Source organism: Oncorhynchus clarkii, chromosome 1, assembly GCF_045791955.1.
Source record: "Oncorhynchus clarkii lewisi isolate Uvic-CL-2024 chromosome 1, UVic_Ocla_1.0, whole genome shotgun sequence".
In the NCBI taxonomy this organism is placed as follows: domain Eukaryota; kingdom Metazoa; phylum Chordata; class Actinopteri; order Salmoniformes; family Salmonidae; genus Oncorhynchus; species Oncorhynchus clarkii.
The window spans coordinates 47,106,976-47,125,022 of NC_092147.1; the positions used below are offsets into that span (position 1 = coordinate 47,106,976).

At 42.8% G+C, this 18,047-nt stretch overlaps 1 protein-coding gene across 2 annotated transcripts in view; it reads left to right on the top strand.

Moving 5' to 3' along the window:
- The first annotated feature begins 12,745 nt into the window (after nucleotides 1–12,745).
- The window catches only part of LOC139408189 (cortactin-binding protein 2-like), a 73,726-nt gene continuing 68,424 nt past the window's right edge, over nucleotides 12,746–18,047 (top strand). For both annotated transcript variants that reach the window (XM_071151907.1, XM_071151906.1), the window contains exons 1-2: nucleotides 12,746–13,021; nucleotides 17,035–17,142. In XM_071151907.1, coding sequence (XP_071008008.1) covers nucleotides 12,941–13,021; nucleotides 17,035–17,142 — 189 coding nt within the window. In that variant the 5' untranslated portion in view covers nucleotides 12,746–12,940. The remainder of the gene's footprint in view (nucleotides 13,022–17,034; nucleotides 17,143–18,047) is intronic.

Consider the following 18,047-nt stretch of genomic DNA (forward strand, 5'->3'; position numbering starts at 1 on the left):
TTGAATGACCGCCTTCTGGCCTTTCAAAAATTTAAAGCTGTAGCCACAGATAGAAAAGTGAGTGGGTTAGTTAAAAAATGTTTTGCTGAAGCTCTCGAAAGACAAGTGAACCTCTCTTGCTTCTCTCTCATCATCAAACATCGCTCTAGTGTTGCCTCTGTCATGATAAAACATCATAGCCACGTTTCAGCACCCCCTGAAAAAAGTTTGGGGTCACTTAGACATGTGCTAGTTGCAAAATGAATAGGAAATATAGTCAAGACGTTGACAAGGTTATAAATAATGATTTTTAATTGAAATAATAATTGTGTCCTTCAAACTTTGCCTTCGTCAAAGAATCCTCAATTTGCAGCAATTACAGCCTTGCAGACCTTTGACATTGTAGTTGTCAATTTGTTGAGGTAATCTGAAGAGATTTCACCCCATGCTTCCTGAAGCACCTCCCACAAATTGGATTGGCTTGATGGGCACTTCTTACGTACCATGTGGTCAAGCTGCTCCCACAACAGCTCAATAGGGTTGAGATCTGGTGACTGTGCTGGCCACTCCATTATAGACAGAATACCATCTGACTGCTTCTTCCCTAAATAGTTATTGTATAGTTTGGAGCTGTGCTTTGGGTCGTTGTCCTGTTGTAGGAGGAAATTGCCTCCAATTAAGCACCGTCCACAGCGTATGGCATGGCGTTGCAAAATGGAGTGATAGCCTTCCTTCTTCAAGATCCCTTTTACCCTGTAGAAATCTCCCACTTTACCACCACCAAAGCACCCCCAGACCATCACATTGCCCCCACCATGCTTGACAGATGGTGTCAAGCACTCCTCCAGTATCTTTACATTTTTCCAGCATCTCACAAATGTTTTTCTTTGTGATTCCGAACACCTCAAACTTACAATTGAAGTCGGAAGTTTAGATACATCTTAGCCAACTACATTTAAACTCAGTTTTTCGCAATCCCTGACATTTAATCCTAGTAAAATTCAGTCTTAGGTCAGTTAGGATCACCACTTTATTTTAAGAATTTGAAATGTCAGAATAATAGTAGAGAGAATGTTTATTTCAGCTTTAATTTCTTTCATCACATTCTCAGTGGGTTAGAAGTTTACATACACTCAATTGGTATTTGGTAGCATTGCCTTTAAATTGTTTAACCTGGGTCAAATGTTTCAGGTAGCCTTCCACAAGCTTCCCACAATTAGTTGGGTGTATTTTGGCCCACTCCTCCTGACAGAGCTGGTGTAACCGAGTCAGGTTTGTTGGCCTCCTTGCTCGCACACGCTTTTTCAGTTCTGCCCACAAAATTTCTATGGAATTGAGGTCAGGGCTTTGTTGTCCTTAAGCCATTTTGCCACAACTTGGGAAGTATGCTTGGGGTCATTGTCCATTTGGAAGACCCATTTGTGACCAAGCTTTAACTTCCTGACTGATGTCTTGAGATGTTGCTTCAATATATCCACGTAATTTTACTTCCACATGATGCCATCTATTTTGTGAAGTGCACCAGTCCCTCCTGCAGCAAAGCACCCCCACAACATGATGCTGCCACCCCCATGCTTCACGGTTGGGATGGAGTTCTTCGGCTTGTAAGCCTCCCCTTTTTTCCTACAAACATAATGATGGTCATTATGGCCAAACAGTTGTATTTTTGTTTCATCAGTCCAGAGGACATTTCTCCAAAAAGTACGATCTTTGTCCCCATGTGCAGTTGCAAACCGTAGTCTGGCTTTTTTATGGCGGTTTTGGAGCAGTGGCGATAGATATAGATACTTTTGTACCTGTTTCCTCCAGCGTCTTCACAAGGTCCTTTGCTGTTGTTCTGGGATTGATTTGCACTTTTTGCACCAAAGTATGTTCATCTCTAGGAGACAGAACGCGTCTTCTTCCTGAGCGGTATGACGGCTGTGTGGTCCCATGGTATTTATACTTGCGTACTATTGTTTGTACAGATGAACGTGGTACCTTCAGGTGTTTGGAAATTGCTCCCGAGGATGAACCAGACTTGTGAAGGTCTACAATTTCTTTCCTGAGGTCTTGGCTAATTTCTTTTGATTTTCCCATGATGTCAAGCAAAGAGGCACTGTTTGAAGGTAGGCCTTGAAATACATCCACAGGTACACCTCCAATTGACTCAAATGATGTCAATTTACCTATCAGAAACTTCTAAAGCCATGACATAATTTTCTGGAATGTTCCATGCTGTTTAAAGGCACAGTCAACTTAGTGAATGTAAACTTATGACCCACTGGAATTGTGATACAGTGAATTATAAATTAAATAATTTGTTTTTTAACAATTGTTGGGAAAATTACTTGTGTTATGCACAAAGTAGATGTCCTAACCGACTTGCCAAAAGAAATTTGTAGAGTGGTTCAAAAATTAGTTTTAATGACTCCAACCTACAGTGGGGCAAAAAAGTATTTAGCCAGCCACCAATTGTGCAAGTTCTCCCACTTAAAAAGATGAGAGAGGCCTGTAATTTTCATCATAGGTACACTTCAACTATGACAGACAAAATGAGAAAAAAATATCCAGAAAATCACATTGTAGGATTTTTAATGAATTTATTTGCAAATTATGGTGGAAAATAAGTATTTGGTCACCTACAAACAAGCAAGATTTCTGGCTCTCACAGCCTTCTTTAAGAGGCCCCTCTGTCCTCCACTCGTTACCTGTATTAATGGCACCTGTTTGAACTTGTTATCAGTATAAAAGACACCTGTCCACAACCTCAAACAGCACACTCCAAATTCCACTATGGCCAAGACCAAAGAGCTGTCAAAGGACACCAGAAACCAAATTGTAGACCTGCACCAGGCTGGGAAGACTGAATCTGAAATAGGTAAGCAGCTTGGTTTGAAGAAATCAACTGTGGGAGCAATTATTAGGAAATGGAAGACATACAAGACCACTGATAATCTCCCTCGATCTGGGGCTCTACGCAAGATTTCACCCCGTGGGGTCAAAATGATCACAAGAACGGTGAGCAAAAATCCCAGAACCACACGGGGGACCTAGTGAATGACCTGCAGAGAGCTGTGACCAAAGTAACAAAGCCTACTGTCAGTAACACACTACGCCGCCAGGGACTCAAATCCTGCAGTGCCAGACGTGTCCCCCTGCTTAAGCCAGTACATGTCCAGGCCCGTCTGAAGTTTTCTAGAGAGCATTTGGATGATCCAGAAGAAGATTGGGAGAATGTCATATGGTCAGATGAAACCAAAATATAACTTTTTGGTAAAAACTCAACTCGTCGTGTTTGGAAGACAACATTTTTTTGAGTGAAAACCTCCTTCCATCAGCAAGGGCATTGAAGATGAAATGTGGCTGGGTCTTTCAGCATGACAATGATCCCAAACACAGGGGTGCTGAAACACACGCCCGGGCAATGAAGGAGTGGCTTCGTAAGAAGCATTTCAAGGTACTGGAGAGGCCTAGCCAGTCTCCAGATCTCAACCCCATAGAAAATCTTTGGAGGGAGTTGAAAGTCCGTGTTGCCCAGCAACAGCCCCAAAACATCACTGCTCTAGAGGAGATCTGCATGGAGGAATGGGCCAAAATACCAGCAACAGTGTGTGAAAACCTTGTGAAGACTTACAGAAAACGTTTGACCTCTGTCATTGCCAACAAAGGGTATATAACAAAGTATTGAGATAAACTTTTGTTATAGACCAAATACTTATTTTCCACCATAATTTGCAAATAAATTCATTAAAAATCCTACAATGTGATTTTCTTGATTTAAAAAAAAAAGTGTCTGTCATAGTTGAAGTGTACCTATGATGAAAATTACAGGCCTCTCTCATCTTTTTAAGTGGGAGAACTTGCACAATTGGTGGCTGACCAAATACTTTTTTGCCCCACTGTAAGTGTATGTAAACTTCGACTTCAACTGTAGATTGGTCTGTCCATAACATGTTTTTCCAATCTTCCTCTGTCCAGTGTCTGTGTTATTTTGCCCATCTAAATATTTTATTTTTATTGACCAGTCTGAGATACAGCTTTTTCTTTGCAACTCTGCCTAGAAGGCCAGCATCCCGGAATCGCCTCTTCACCGTTGACGTTGAGATTGTTGTTTTGCGGGTACTATTTAATAAAGCTGCTACTTGAAGACTTGTGAGGCATCTGTTTCTCAAACTAGACACTAATGTACTTGACCTCTTGCTCAGTTGTGCTTCCCACTCCTCTTTCTATTCTGGTTAGAGCCAGTTCACGCTGTTCTGTGAAGGGAGAAGTACACAGCATTGTACAAGATCTTCAGTTTCTTGGCAATTTCTCACATGTAATAGCCTTCATTTCTCAGAACAAGAATAGACTGACAAGTTTCAGAAGAAAGTGCTTTGTTTCTGGACATTTTAAGCCTGTAATCGAACCCACAAATGCTGATGCTCCAGATACTCAACTAGTTTAAAGAAGGCCAGTTTATTGCTTTTTAATCATAACAACAGTTTTTAATGATCAACTAGCCTTTTTATAAACCTAGATTAGCTAACACAACGTGCCATTGGAACACAGGAGTCATGTCATGTTTGCTGATAATGGGCCTTTGTACGCCTATGTAGATACTCCATAACAAATCTGCCGTTTCCAGCTAATAGTCTTTTACAACATTAACATTGTCTACACTGTATTTCTGATCAATTTGATGTTATTTTAATGGACAAAAAATGTGTTTTTCTTTAAAAAACAAGGACATTTCTACGTGACCCTAAACCTTTGAACGGTAGTGTATATATTTACAAAAGTAGTGCACTGGCAAGTTTTAAAAAATGAAATATGGTAATATCTCATTTATGTAAGTATTCACAGCCCTGAGTCAATACTTTGGAGAATCACCTTTGGCAGTGATTACATCTGTGAGTCTTTCTGGGTAAGTCTCTAAGAGCTTTCCACACCTGGATTGTGCAACACTTGCCCATTATTCGTTTCGAAATTCTTCAAGCCCTGTCAAATTGGTCGTCGATCATTGCTATAACAACCATTTTCAGGTCTTTCCATAGATTTTCAATTTGATTTAAGTCAAAACTCTACCTCTGACATTTTTGTTTGTCCCATATGTGTGCTGCCAGCCTCCGGGACCTGCCGGTCATTGAGCATGGTCTGCAGTCCTTCGGCCAGCTTCTCCTGGATCAACTTTGTCAAGCGCACCAACCACAGACACTACCTGTATGTCCCTCAACAGGTACGTACAACATAGAATTAAATATAGAATCGTAGGGCCTATAATTATAGGAGGACCTTTATGACGTACACAACCAGGCTGAGTTAGGACAATTCAGTGAGACATGAAACTGTGTAACAGGGCATGACATATTTACATATAACAGTGTGTGTGAGTGCATGTATGTGTATGTGTGTGAGTGTGGTGTGTTTGTGTGTTTTTTATTGTGTGTGTGTGTTGAGTGTGACAGATACATTTAAAACCAATTGCACTGTTATCACTAACTGTCCAACCAACCCACTCATGGCAGGTGCTACTAGGTTGGTCGTTCTGGCAATGCCCAGATCGTGTCTCTGGCCTTGTCCGGATGTGTGTACCACGGCACCACCCAGCACGAGCTCCTCCGCGCCCTGTGCTTCAACCACGAGCAGACCCACACCGACCGTGACAACCACGTCAACATTGTGTCCTGGTAGTTCAATTTTTTTTAAAGAAACGAAATATGCTTCTCTGCTAAAATATGGGTCAAATATTGAAAGGAATGTGAGTCTTATTCAGTACATTTACTTATTGCTTGCTTTTCTAATGTCTACCAACCTTGCCAGCTAAGATAGCTAGACAAGCTAGCTACTCTAACTTGATTGATAGCCTGAAATAGTTTCTTGGTAGCTAGTTATGAGGCTGGGAGATTGGGAACCTATCTTTGTTAGCTAAAGCCAACTTCATAAAATTGCTATGTGGCTAGTGGTACTACAGAGAAACAGAAAAATAAAAAAAATTATATATTGTTTTTTAATAATAATAATAATAAATAAGAATTATAAATAGGACAATTCATTGGGGGCAAGTGCCCCTGTGCCCGCTATGGGCATGACGCCTCTGCCCGTCTCAACAGGCTGCCCCAGTGTTAAATACACATCTTGTGTTTCTGCACTCTCTCATGCGGATGCGTTGGTTCAATAAGCCGACACCTAAACATTTATTGTATGTTTGTTTAATTATTTTAAAAGTCTTAATGTCTTTTGCAGTGTGAATACCATTGGTGGGTTCAAATAGTATTTGAAATAATTTCAATGGAACCAATAATAATAATAGTTTAAAAACTGTAAAACCTGCCCACTTGGTACTGTTGGGAGATTAGAGCAACAGCTCAAAGTATTTGAAACATTTCAAATAGTATGAGCCCAGGTCTGACAAATGTCTGTGCCAAACAACATTTTTAACACTGCCTTGCCGCTAGGCTACAGAGGTTCGAACTGCTGTCAGTCCCAATACCGACCACAAGGGGGCGAGAAATTACCACAGAGCTGACAGTGATTCCATTTATGAGTATACCACTCTATCGATTCAATTCAATTCAAGGGGCTTTATTGGCATGGGAAACGTATGTTAACATTGCCAAAGCAAGTGAGGTAGATAATATACAAAAGTGAAATAAACAATAAAAATGAACAGTAAACATTACACTCACAGAAGTTCCAAAATAATAGAGTATTTACAAATATCATATTATGCATATATACAGTGTTGTAACAATGTACAAATGGTTCAAGTATAAAAGTATACAATGGTGTTTTTTCTTCACTGGTTGACCTTTTCTTGTGGCAACAGGTCACAAATCTTGCTGCTGTGACGGCACAACGTGGTGTTTCACCTCTATCATCAGACTCCCGAACTCCCACATTGAAATGGGTCTGAATCCAGAATATATTTCAGTGCATCAACATTATAGACACTGTCTACCCAGATATATTTAACAGGACATCACCATACCTGATTTTAAAAGCTCAAACTGTTGAAGTGTTTCAGTTTCACCTTTTAATATATGCACAAGTACAGTGAAATGCCTTTCTTGCAATCTCTAAGTGTTTGCATGGCACAGAATCTAACCTGCGTGACTTAATGTGAGCCCTTAAGTGTTTGCACTTCAATCAGACACCAACAGTAAGTGTTTGGTTGTGATAAAGAGCTGACTAGATGGATCAGTATATCTTCATTACCTGCCAAAGCCAAACCAGGGCTATCACATGCTGTGAAAGTGTAGGCTATTACCCTAACATAATTACAATAATAAGTTTGATGGCTGCCTGCATTCTGGCTTGGATCCCAACAGACATTCTTCAGAAACACAATTATTCCATTGTGACCTGATCTACTTCGACAACAACAAAATAAGAAGACGCATTCTAGTTCAAAAGGTTTGGTCGGAAATGCTAAATCGAGTCAAAGTCAAATCTGGTGAGCTTTGTGTTACACGTAATGTATTGAGACTCATTGATCCACACAATACTACTTGCGGGAAAACTCCTGAACGAGTGTGTCTGTTCGTGCATGCACGATTAGGGCCCTGAGTTCTTCCTCATGATCTGACCAGGAAAAATTCCAGGTCCTAACTATGGCTATAAATATGAAGTAGGGCCCAGAGGTGTTCCTGGTCAAGTCACACACAGGGCCTTAAATCTATGATAGTATCTGTGTCACAGTTTTTTTGTTGCTGCTTTGAAAATATGTGGTACATTTTCACAACTCTTAGTACAAAACCCCAAACTGGTGACACTTGTTACGCAGCCAGTCTTTCATTCGAAACCTGTCATCGTGCATTCATTTGGATTGTAAACGTCTCTTACCACACAACCATTGAATCAAAATGAAAGTTTATTGTGAAATATAATAAGAACATTGGTTTAATCACCAAATCACAACATAATTATCTCTTTTCAATTTTGTTGTTTTAACTACCAGTTCCAATGCAAGCAATGCAGGATACAGGTTTCAAATCGCCCTTAGAAGTGCTGAAAGTAAAATGCTACAGTCCTGTCAATTACAGTAGATTACACAGTTTTCACATTTGACAACACACCTACATTACCCAACAAAATTGACAGAAAATCTATCATTTCCATAATATCTATCCAATGTGCAATCAAAGGTGTGATCAATCAAGAATTTTTTTCCCAGATATAATTGCAACATAGGTGTACTGTAATCAAATGTAATAAATGAAATGAAAATAAAACATAACGTTTAGCACGCACTCATTTTCATTAAGCCTGTCTTGAGCATAATATCATTTACAGTGAAGTCTCATATTTGAATAAACTTTATTGATCCCAGGGAGGAAATTGGGTTAAATAGGCCAATTTTGACTTTACGGCAAATGTGAGGTAGGTATATGGTACAAACCTTATGCTCTTTTCTTGTTTTACTCTAACTCCATTAGCAGTTTCCTTGTCTTCCTCTCGGGGAGGGAAAGAGGGGAGGGTGGATGATCTCTCTCATGACTGACACCAATGCGACAATCAACTAAGCAAAGTAACCATCAGAGAGAGAGAGACAGAGGGAGAGATACAGAGAGACAGAGAGAGATAGAGGGGCCTCTGTAATGCTACGCTATGCTACATGCCCCCCCTAGCACTTTGAGGGACTTGGCTCATAGTGACTCGCTCATTGTCGATGCACACAGCGAGCACAATGGCTTCCTGTTGGTGACGAGGGTGGAGGGAGAGCAGGGTGGGCACTGGGCAGCAGAGCAGCCATCACTAGTTCCAGTGTGCTTGTGCGTTGGGTCGTTCCGCAGACAGACCAGGCGGCCCGGAAAAAAATGACTTCGTCCCGGATGAATCTCACGTCCTGGCGAGAGCTTCAAATGGGGAGACACAGAGGGTCCGGATAGTGACTCAACAGAGACAGAGGGAAGGAAGAGAGGACGTGGGGAGGAGAAGAGGAGGGGATGGAGGACAGAACTGGGCCACAACTTTTCCTGATTTTCCTGAGTGGCTGCCAAAGCCTGAAGCAGACCTCGCGCTCTCTGAGCACGCTGAACAAAAGTTGCTGTTGTCCTTTCTTCTCTCTCTTCCCCTTTCTTCCCAATCTCATGCCCTCTCGCTCCCTAAAACGTTGGACCAACATCCTCTGTTTGAGGAGCAGGTGCTACAGCCACACAGTAAAACACTACTGCAGAGTGACTCAACACTTTACTGTCTGTCAAGAGTTGACAAACCACAGGGAGTGGAAAGCAGCTAATAGTGGTCATTGTGGTTAGGGTTGGGGCTTTCAAAGGTGCTAGTGTGAAGTTTGTTTGCCACCGTATTTCCATGTTTAAATTTTGTTTTTTTAAGTTAACAAATCATTATATCTGTCATTTCCACCTGCCTCATATGTTGCGTTATCATAGCAATTCAACTGGTATGAAATTATACAACAAACCACGAAGCAGGAAAGGAGGAGAATTTGTCAGAGAGACCGAGAGCAAATTTGTGAAGCAGGTGAAAATTATAGAAATACGCAAGGCACTAAGGCAGTCAGGGAGAGGAGACTAGGAGAGAGGAGACTAGGAGAGAGGAGACTAGGAGAGATAGACAGACTAAGAGGAGAGGCCCCGTCTCCATATGGAAGGAGGTGTCGAAAACGCTAAGTCTGCACTATGGCAAGTAAGGAGCGGCAAGGAATGAGATGGGTCCCCCCCCCCCCCCCCCCCGCGCGCCTTCCAACCACCTACCCAGGCTTTTAGAGCGAGTCCTATCCTAGGGTCGTGACCCTGATACTGGCACCAAGCGTCAGAGAGAAAGACATCCTTGTTCCAAACAGCCCCTGACTTCAGTTCAGATGGATGCCACAAAGATGAAGTCAGACAGAAACTTGATGACTTCAACACCGGACATGGCTGCCATCCCAGCCGGGAAGCACAATCTGCCAATGTTACATGTTTGTTATAGACGACACAGTAAACGCATCGTTTGATGACCTTTTTAACATGCACTACCTGTTTGGTAATGGTAAACTTGGTTTGCATTTACAGTATATGTAATGGATCATGATAACTCTTTCATGACACTTGGCATGGGATAAATAGCTGCATAAAATACACCTAACTGTTAACCCCCAAGAGCACAATCTGTCACTTCTGACAAGTTGTAAGTGCTCAGTACTAGTTGTTTTGGTCTACTTTAACTTAAAATATATGACTGTTTTTTTTTTAACATTCAGCATGGCGTTCCAATCCAATATCCAATTCAGAGGACCTGTCTGTCAATCCTAGACACAAAGAATGCCGGGGATCCAGTTCTGAGAGGCCCCTCTATCTCTCTCTCTCTCTCTCTCTGATGGTTACTTCCTCTGTGGGCTGTCCTGAGTGTCCTCACATCCCACAGGGGAAGACACTCCATATACTATGTGTTAGAAACAGATCTAGGATCAGACTTACCCTCCTTGAATACTTACCTTAGGGTCAATATACCTTGGGTCAATATGCATGCACGCAGGAGGACTTCTTTGTATCGCTTCTTTTAGGTAGGATATCAGTTACACAAGGCTTAAAACCTGTGGGGCCTAAGGGCCAGTTTTGGTTTATTGCATAGCGTAACTACAACACATTTTCTAAGATGCATTTATCCCCATCATAATATTGTTCTACATAATTTTTTTAAGCATCCCATAATGCCTTATTCTACATTGTTAAAAGCTCGAGTTAATTGCTAAGCCGCTGTGCTCTGGTTCACCTCAGCTTAAGGCTAATTGTTCTGCAGTACATTGCATGAGCATTGTTGTGTGAGCATAATGTGAAACGAGGTTTCATTAGATGCTTCTGCTGCAACACACAGATGTATGCTGGCCCTAATTTAATTTGATCACAGCCTGCTGTGGGCAGGTCTACTGCTCCTAAATGGCACCTTATGCCCTTAATAGTGTACTACTTTTGACTAGGGCACATAGGGTACCCATAGGGTTTTGATCAAAAGTAGTGCACTGTAAAGTGAATAGGGTGCCATTTATGACGCAGAACAGGTCTACCGTTCCAAAACCCCCCACTATCCAGCCCCAGCCTGTCCAATATCAATAGTTTCTGCTGTGATGCCCTGGGAACGCTGGTTGGCCAATTAGCATAAACATGATTAGCCAGATTTGGCCCAGAGTCAGCGTTCAATTAGGCCGGTTGAGCAGTAACAGTAGCTCCCTTCTGCGGTTTAAAAATAGCAGTGTCTTTGTAGCTAACAGCACCGGTGGGGTCCACAGTACACACAGTCAGTTACACACAGAGGGTAACTGTCAGTAACAAACAAGACCAAGAGTTCAAACCAAACTCCAACTTTGGTTTTCCTCTGTCTCACAATTAAACATAAAGAGGGCCTGAGGTTGAACTCATGGGAGCGAGGAGGCAAAAGGTTGTAACTGAGGGCGGTTTATTTTGGGCTAAAAGTACTCAATACCATTATTGCATTCTAATGAGGATGTAGCTTATAAAGTAATGTAATAAGTAAGTTTACAGTCATTATTTTCCTGAAATCAATTTTGGAACTTGACAGCTAAGTCATGCGAGTGGAAGTTTTGTTGACTGCCAGTGGGGGCCCCCCTCATCCAAACAGCCCCCATAATCTCCAACTAATGACACATTTCCCTTCAGCACCATGATGGAGAGAGGGGATGGAAGAGATTATCTCCGCATAACATCTCCAGCAACATCCAGCAATCTGCAGCAGATTCAGACATGAGTTTGGGGATTTGACAGAACAATCATAGAGTATAGGCTATGTCTGTCTGAGACCCAAGGGCCTGCAGGGCCACCTCGTAAATCAATCAATTTGGGGCGGAACTGGAAGTCCCCTTTAACAGAGCACAGAAGGACTGGCAGCTGTCCACTTTGATTGGGCCCAGGATAAATGTGGTAATTGAGACAACGCAGTACTTTACTATACATACTTTTATACTATGACAGATGTAGGCGAGAGAGTGTTGAACAAAGAAATGGGACACTGTGCCGGTGTGATGTCACCAAGGTATTCTACTGTGCAGGTCATTTCAAAGCAGCAATGGCACCGGCTATTTAAAACAAGGGTGAACACAAGCGAATGTCAGTCGTTATCATAGGCCATGAAAACGTGCTGGCAATATCCTGTATTTGACCCAAATAGCGTATCAGTGACCTGGTTCTGTAGGACAACAAGCAGGCTAGGGATCACCCTCGAATCCTTAATGGCACATCTGGACGCTCCAGTAATATTTATATTCATATCCGTGATGATAATCTGTGGACTAGAGAGCCATTGTTGACATGGTGACAGATATCTCTTTGATACATGACCTATCCATGCATGTAGCAATCCATCGGCTAGACATCTCGTTTACAATGACACGTCGATAGGCCTACCTTTAATAATTAAACACATTATAGGCTATAATGTCTGACAGGCAGGAAAATGTAATCTGTAAAATAATAGTGGGTATCCATTTGCTGGATATTTTATAATGCACTAGGGGGCCTATGCTATTGTGTGTAATCCGAATAGGCCTCTCGGTTTTGGCTGTTGGCATGCAACAACAATAAATCCTCAGGTTTATGACTATGTGATTCACAAATCCACAGTCATGGAAAGGGTAAATAGGCGATTTAGGCAGTAGACGCGGTGGGGTTCCTATTCAGAAATAGGACACAGCCTTGGCTATACTCCTACTTCGCTCCCCTTTCAATCACTCTTTAACGACCGCGCTGCGCACCTCATTTCAAGTTGCGAACGCACGATTCGCATCTGGAATACGCCTCGGGTCCACGCCTACGGACCAATTCCCCCCTCCACCAACCTGCGTGCCCGAAAAACGCCACGGTCCGGTCTAGGCCAGACTGTCTCGTACGCGGAGGCACATTTCTCTCTCTCGTGTTATAGACATTTGAGGCTAGAGTCGTGTGTGAGATTTGCATTCAGCAGCGTAATAGTTAAAGCGGTACCGAATGCGTTGTTTTATGTTCTGTGTGGTGCCCTCACTCCAGCAGACCGCTACAGTAGGAAGATGGCGTCGGAGGGAGCGAGCGGGGAGCAGCCTCCTCCGGTACAAACACTGGCAACCACAGTGCTTGGAAGTGTCGAAGCGGTAAGACCTTTTGTTTTATATTATATCCAGGTCTATATGTTTACATCGTTGGTTTTTTTCCCCCCGTTTTGGAATAAAGGAAAGGGAGTAAGGAAATACGGCGCATTTCTCTACGAACCTGAGTGTTCATCTTGAAGCAACAGCAATATGTTTGGCAATGTAGAGAACAGCAAAACAAGGGTTCTCTGATTTGTGTAGACGCCGACTATACATATGATCAAAGGCTTTTATGGGAATTAAAATCCTATAGAAAGGCAAAGGAATTGGGTTTATCTATCACAAATAGGTTAATATCTCAAATGTTGGTACGGCCCATATGGGGAAACGTAGTTGGGCTATATAGGACTGATTTGCGATGGTTACAAAGGGGGTTTCAATCTGTACTTACAGTTGAAACACAATTTGGGCTATAGGTTTTCGCTCTCACAGACCGGGATGTATGTAGGCTAGTCGTCTGAATAGATAACGAGCTTGCTTTTGACATGGCTGTTCGATGCATAATCGTGCCCCCTTTTCACTCCGTCAACGCTCCAAGTTGAAACAAAATATGTTGATTGCTGTGTGTCAGTGAGGCTTTTGACGTGAATATGTTGTTATCAGATGTAGCCTAGTTGTGTTTGAACAAGCCTGCCTCTACGGTTAAAGAGAGAAAGACCCTAAATATCCTATGAGGACCCCAAACCTCTTACAATCTTACATTTTAAGCAGCTCTTGTCTGACCACAAAGCGTGGCCTATTTGCAGTCAATAATAATGTTTCCTATTCTGTATAGACCTACTAATGCTTTTAGATTTGACCTGTGACCCTTAGAACAATATTAGAAATGTTGACTCAGTGAAAGTGGTTTTGTTTGTCTGCAAACTCCCCACTAATCGGACTGAGCTGCAATTGTTTTTTTTTTCTTTTTTAAGCTCATCTATCCGGGACTTCTCACATTGGTCCCTCATCTCGCAGACAGGTTGCAACATGTGTGCCAGGGCACCGGCTTGCTACCCCTCTGTGCAAATTAATCAATCTCTTTCCCTGCGGAGGGGGCCATGCAACCTTTCCCTGGTTGTGGTATGCTTGGATGGTTCCATGTGCTCTGTTCAGTCAGACCATTGCCCACTACCTATTCTGCATGAATTTACTGACTGGTCAAAAGAAAGCAATCTCCCATTTGCCACTTGACTTTATCCTCAACTACATCATATACTACACTCGTTTTTTATATGTAATTGACCAGTCCTATAGGACACGGGAAATATAAAGAACTGTTCTGGGTTTGAGGTTCAAAGGCTATTGAGACTATGGACTGTTCTTGACTGGAAGATCCCAAGGGACGGCTGTTGAAATGGGAGGAAAATAAGACGTGTGGGTGGGAGGGAAATAAGACGTGTGGGTGGGAGGAAAATAAGACGTGTGGGTGGGAGGAAAATAAGACGTGTGGGTGGGAGGAAAATAAGACATGTGGGTGGGAGGAAAATAAGACGTGTGTGTGTGTGTGTGTGGGAGGAAAAGGCAAGAATATCAAGGCAAAGTAAAATAGCGATGGAAAGGGGGCAGAGTGAGAGCAGAAAGAAAGCATGAGAGATGGACGGAAGGAGAGCAGTGAGAGAAGCCGGGTGGGGGGTTTATGTACACCAGAGACATGTCTAAATTGGTCTTCATTTCAGTGACTCAGCTGGTATAGCTCAGAGTACTCTGTTAGCCAAGCCAGCCCTGATCTACTGAGTGCGTTCAGTGCACATTGCGCTCCTTCCTTGCTTTTAACGGCCCGTTCTGCTGAACTGGTACCTCGACGACGGCACCGCAGCACAGCAACCAACCGTCCTCTCTGACTCGGCCATACTCGGCCTGTCTCTCTCGCGAACCGTCTTTCCAAACATGCCAGGACAAGCCAGGCCAGCTAGCCTAGGGGGGCTTCTGCTTCTATGCCCCCAGTTAAATAAAGCTCTTTGCATACCCCTGCAAGACCCTCCTTTTGTTTGCTCTCGGGGGAGGAGTTTCTCTTGTGAAGGGTCCTTGAGGACCGGCTCACTTGGTTTAGAGAGGGGTCAGAGGGTGAAAAATGGTGGTGGTGTGGGCACACTCGTCACCCTATAGCATTAGTTAGTACGCACACATTTTTTACCACTTGTTCCGCTGTAGAGGGATGTCTAATTTATTTGAATGTCGCCACTAATCCAACCTATTAGGCTATAGGACAGAGCCCATAGCAGTTGGCTCTCCCTTCCCTCCACATAGTGCAAATACACACTCACCCACACAGAACAGCTATTTTGAAACGCACGCCTCATGGAACAAATTAGCATTAGCTTCCCTCACCTGCTCACTGTGCAGAAATGCAGGAGGGTGAAATGCCACCCGAGCACATTGACGAAGACTGGGGGGCCCACCTGATAGGCTTTGGTTTGGATAGTGTCGTGTAAGCCTTCCCGAGACTCCCAAATCAGATTCTCCAAATGGCTCACTGGCAGCACCGTGAGGGAGAATGCTGTGTGGGGTTGGTTGGAAATTGATTAGCTTTTTTTTTTTTTTTCAAGCTTTCAAATCGATCGCTGGATTCTTTCCTTTTAACCCCCTGCTGTTCAGAATGAAATAGAATGCCGTACTTTCTAAGGGCTTAAATCACACTGTATCCTGGTTCGCTTACTTGCACTACTAGTTATTTGACAAATATGTATTAGGCTAAAACCTGTCTCATTGTTGGCCTATGATTTACGCAAAAGTTGACGTACTGATATCTCAAGCCCTATGAGTGTCTTGTCATCAAGACATAGTATTTGAATGCCCAGTATTTAGGGACACTTTGAACTACAACAGTCTGCTAAAAGATCAGACCTGCTGGTTCCAAATTTTGTCTGTGATTTAAGAGAGGGCTTTGAAGGAGGCTGCTGGGTCAAAGATGAAAAAATTGAGAAACCTTGGCAGGGATTGAAACGCATGATAGTAAATCACGCACCTATGGCAGGGTGATCGAATGTCGTGAACAGGTACCAATGAATGTGCCTATGCGCAGATCGACTAGAACACTTGTGACTTGAGGCAAGGAGGTCATCTCTTCCTCCCTCCCAGATTCTTTGGTTTATGATGTTTTATTGAACAAATAGCCGTGCAAAAAGGAAAGCTCCTCTGGGATATAAATTAAATTGAAAAATGGAATTGGATGTGTTTCTAGAAGAGAGAGGTTTCTCTGCAGACGTTCTTGCCAAGTAACTTTCTCCCATCCAATCTTACCTCAGTGTATCTCTGCCTGTGAGGTTCTCTCATTTTCATTGTACACTTGTGAATTTAGTTCAGTTAAATTCCCAATATCTTCAAAAGCTGAGGATGACTAGACAAGTTCTTCTTATTCAATCAGGACAACGGGTCTTCAGTCTGTCCGTCAGTTTTGCACTGCCATCTCTGTAGTGGAATGTAGACGAACCTGCCGCCGCTCCGATGTCCTCGCTCCTCACCCTACTAGCTACCATTCGGATAAACCCAGGAACGACGTACAGTCTGACATTTTTCTTGTTTTAAGGATGTTTTAATTCCCTTTTCTAAGGGCAACAGTCAGAGAGGATGGAAAAGCCTTTTAATCGATTGAAGCAGCAGTAGAAAGGTCCCGTCACTCACAATTACCCTCATCCTCATTCTTTCTCCCTGTCCGTTCGCCCTGCGGGGTCCGTCTGGCAAAATCAGCGTTTAATGATGTGGCTAAATGCAATTGGACCTTTTTTAATAGCCTCAAGGTTCGGCCAGACATTTTAGGTTTCGTTAAGGTTCCGAAACTATCTTGAGGAATGAGTTCTGTTTGTCATCGTGCGACTTGCAAACCCAACTGTTTTGCAGTAAGTTGGTGCTCTGAAGTTCTATGCATGTCCTTCTTTGCCCCAGAATGTGGGATTTCCCAAGGATTAATAGAAACATGTCCTATAGAACACGGTGTCAAATTATTTCAGGAGACAAAAACGTGTTTTAGTTATATTAAAATGTTTCCTATGTTGCGAATAATACTTATCTTTCTGTGTGTGTGTGCGTTTTTGCAGAAATGTGAGTTTAACATGGATAATCTGAGCAAGCCGGAGCTCCTGACCCTGCTCAGCATCATGGAGGGAGAGCTGGAGGCCCGGGACTTGGTCATAGAAGCCCTGAGGGTGAGTCTGGACACACACACACACACACACACACACACACACCTAAGTTTTCAGTACCCTCGTGAGAAAATGCAATTGGGAATTGAACCGTTGTTACAGATGATGCAAGCTGTAGAAATCTATATGGACTTGCTCAATACATATGCGGACTGTGATACGTCAGTGTTTACTTGTCAGCGATATGGACGAAGGATGTTATTTGTGTAGGCTTGTTGTTGTTGTAAGGGCCATTTTGACCGAAATCTGGAAGTTCTACAGTAGGGATGAGGTTACTGGATTGAGAAGGTTCTACAATACAGATGCGATGGATGGTGTGGTTAAATTGGATGTAGACAAGGTGACACGGTGTCCGTTCCTCTCGGTTGTGTTTCCTGGCATTGAGGTGACTATCCGTCCTCCTCGGGGGGCTAAGTGGCAAGTTATTTCTGTGAGAAGAACCTTTCGGGACACTCTCTCCTTCTCTATCCCCCCCCTCTCTCTGCTGTATTTAGGTCAGAATCACACCACTGTATTTCGCTCGCTGCTCCACTTCGAGCTGTCCTGTCCTCTTAAACTTTTTAATAGGTTTCTTAATGTTGAGTAGTTCTGGGAGCAGGGCTGGAGATGGGATTGAGGCCAATCTCTTTTCTTAGCCTCTGGAAAGTGATATTTGAAATCAGCACGTTGTTCTCTACTGGCGAGAAATGCGGTTTGTACTGTATATTGCGGTTTGTACTGTATATTGCGGTTTGTACTGTATATTGCGGTTTGTACTGTATATTGCGGTTTGTACTGTATATTGCGGTTTGTACTGTATATTGCGGTTTGTACTGTATATTGCGGTTTGTACTGTATATTGCGGTTTTTCTTTGATGTAGTGCGTTTTGTTGTTGTCCTTATCGACCTGACTGGCCTTGAACAGTGTT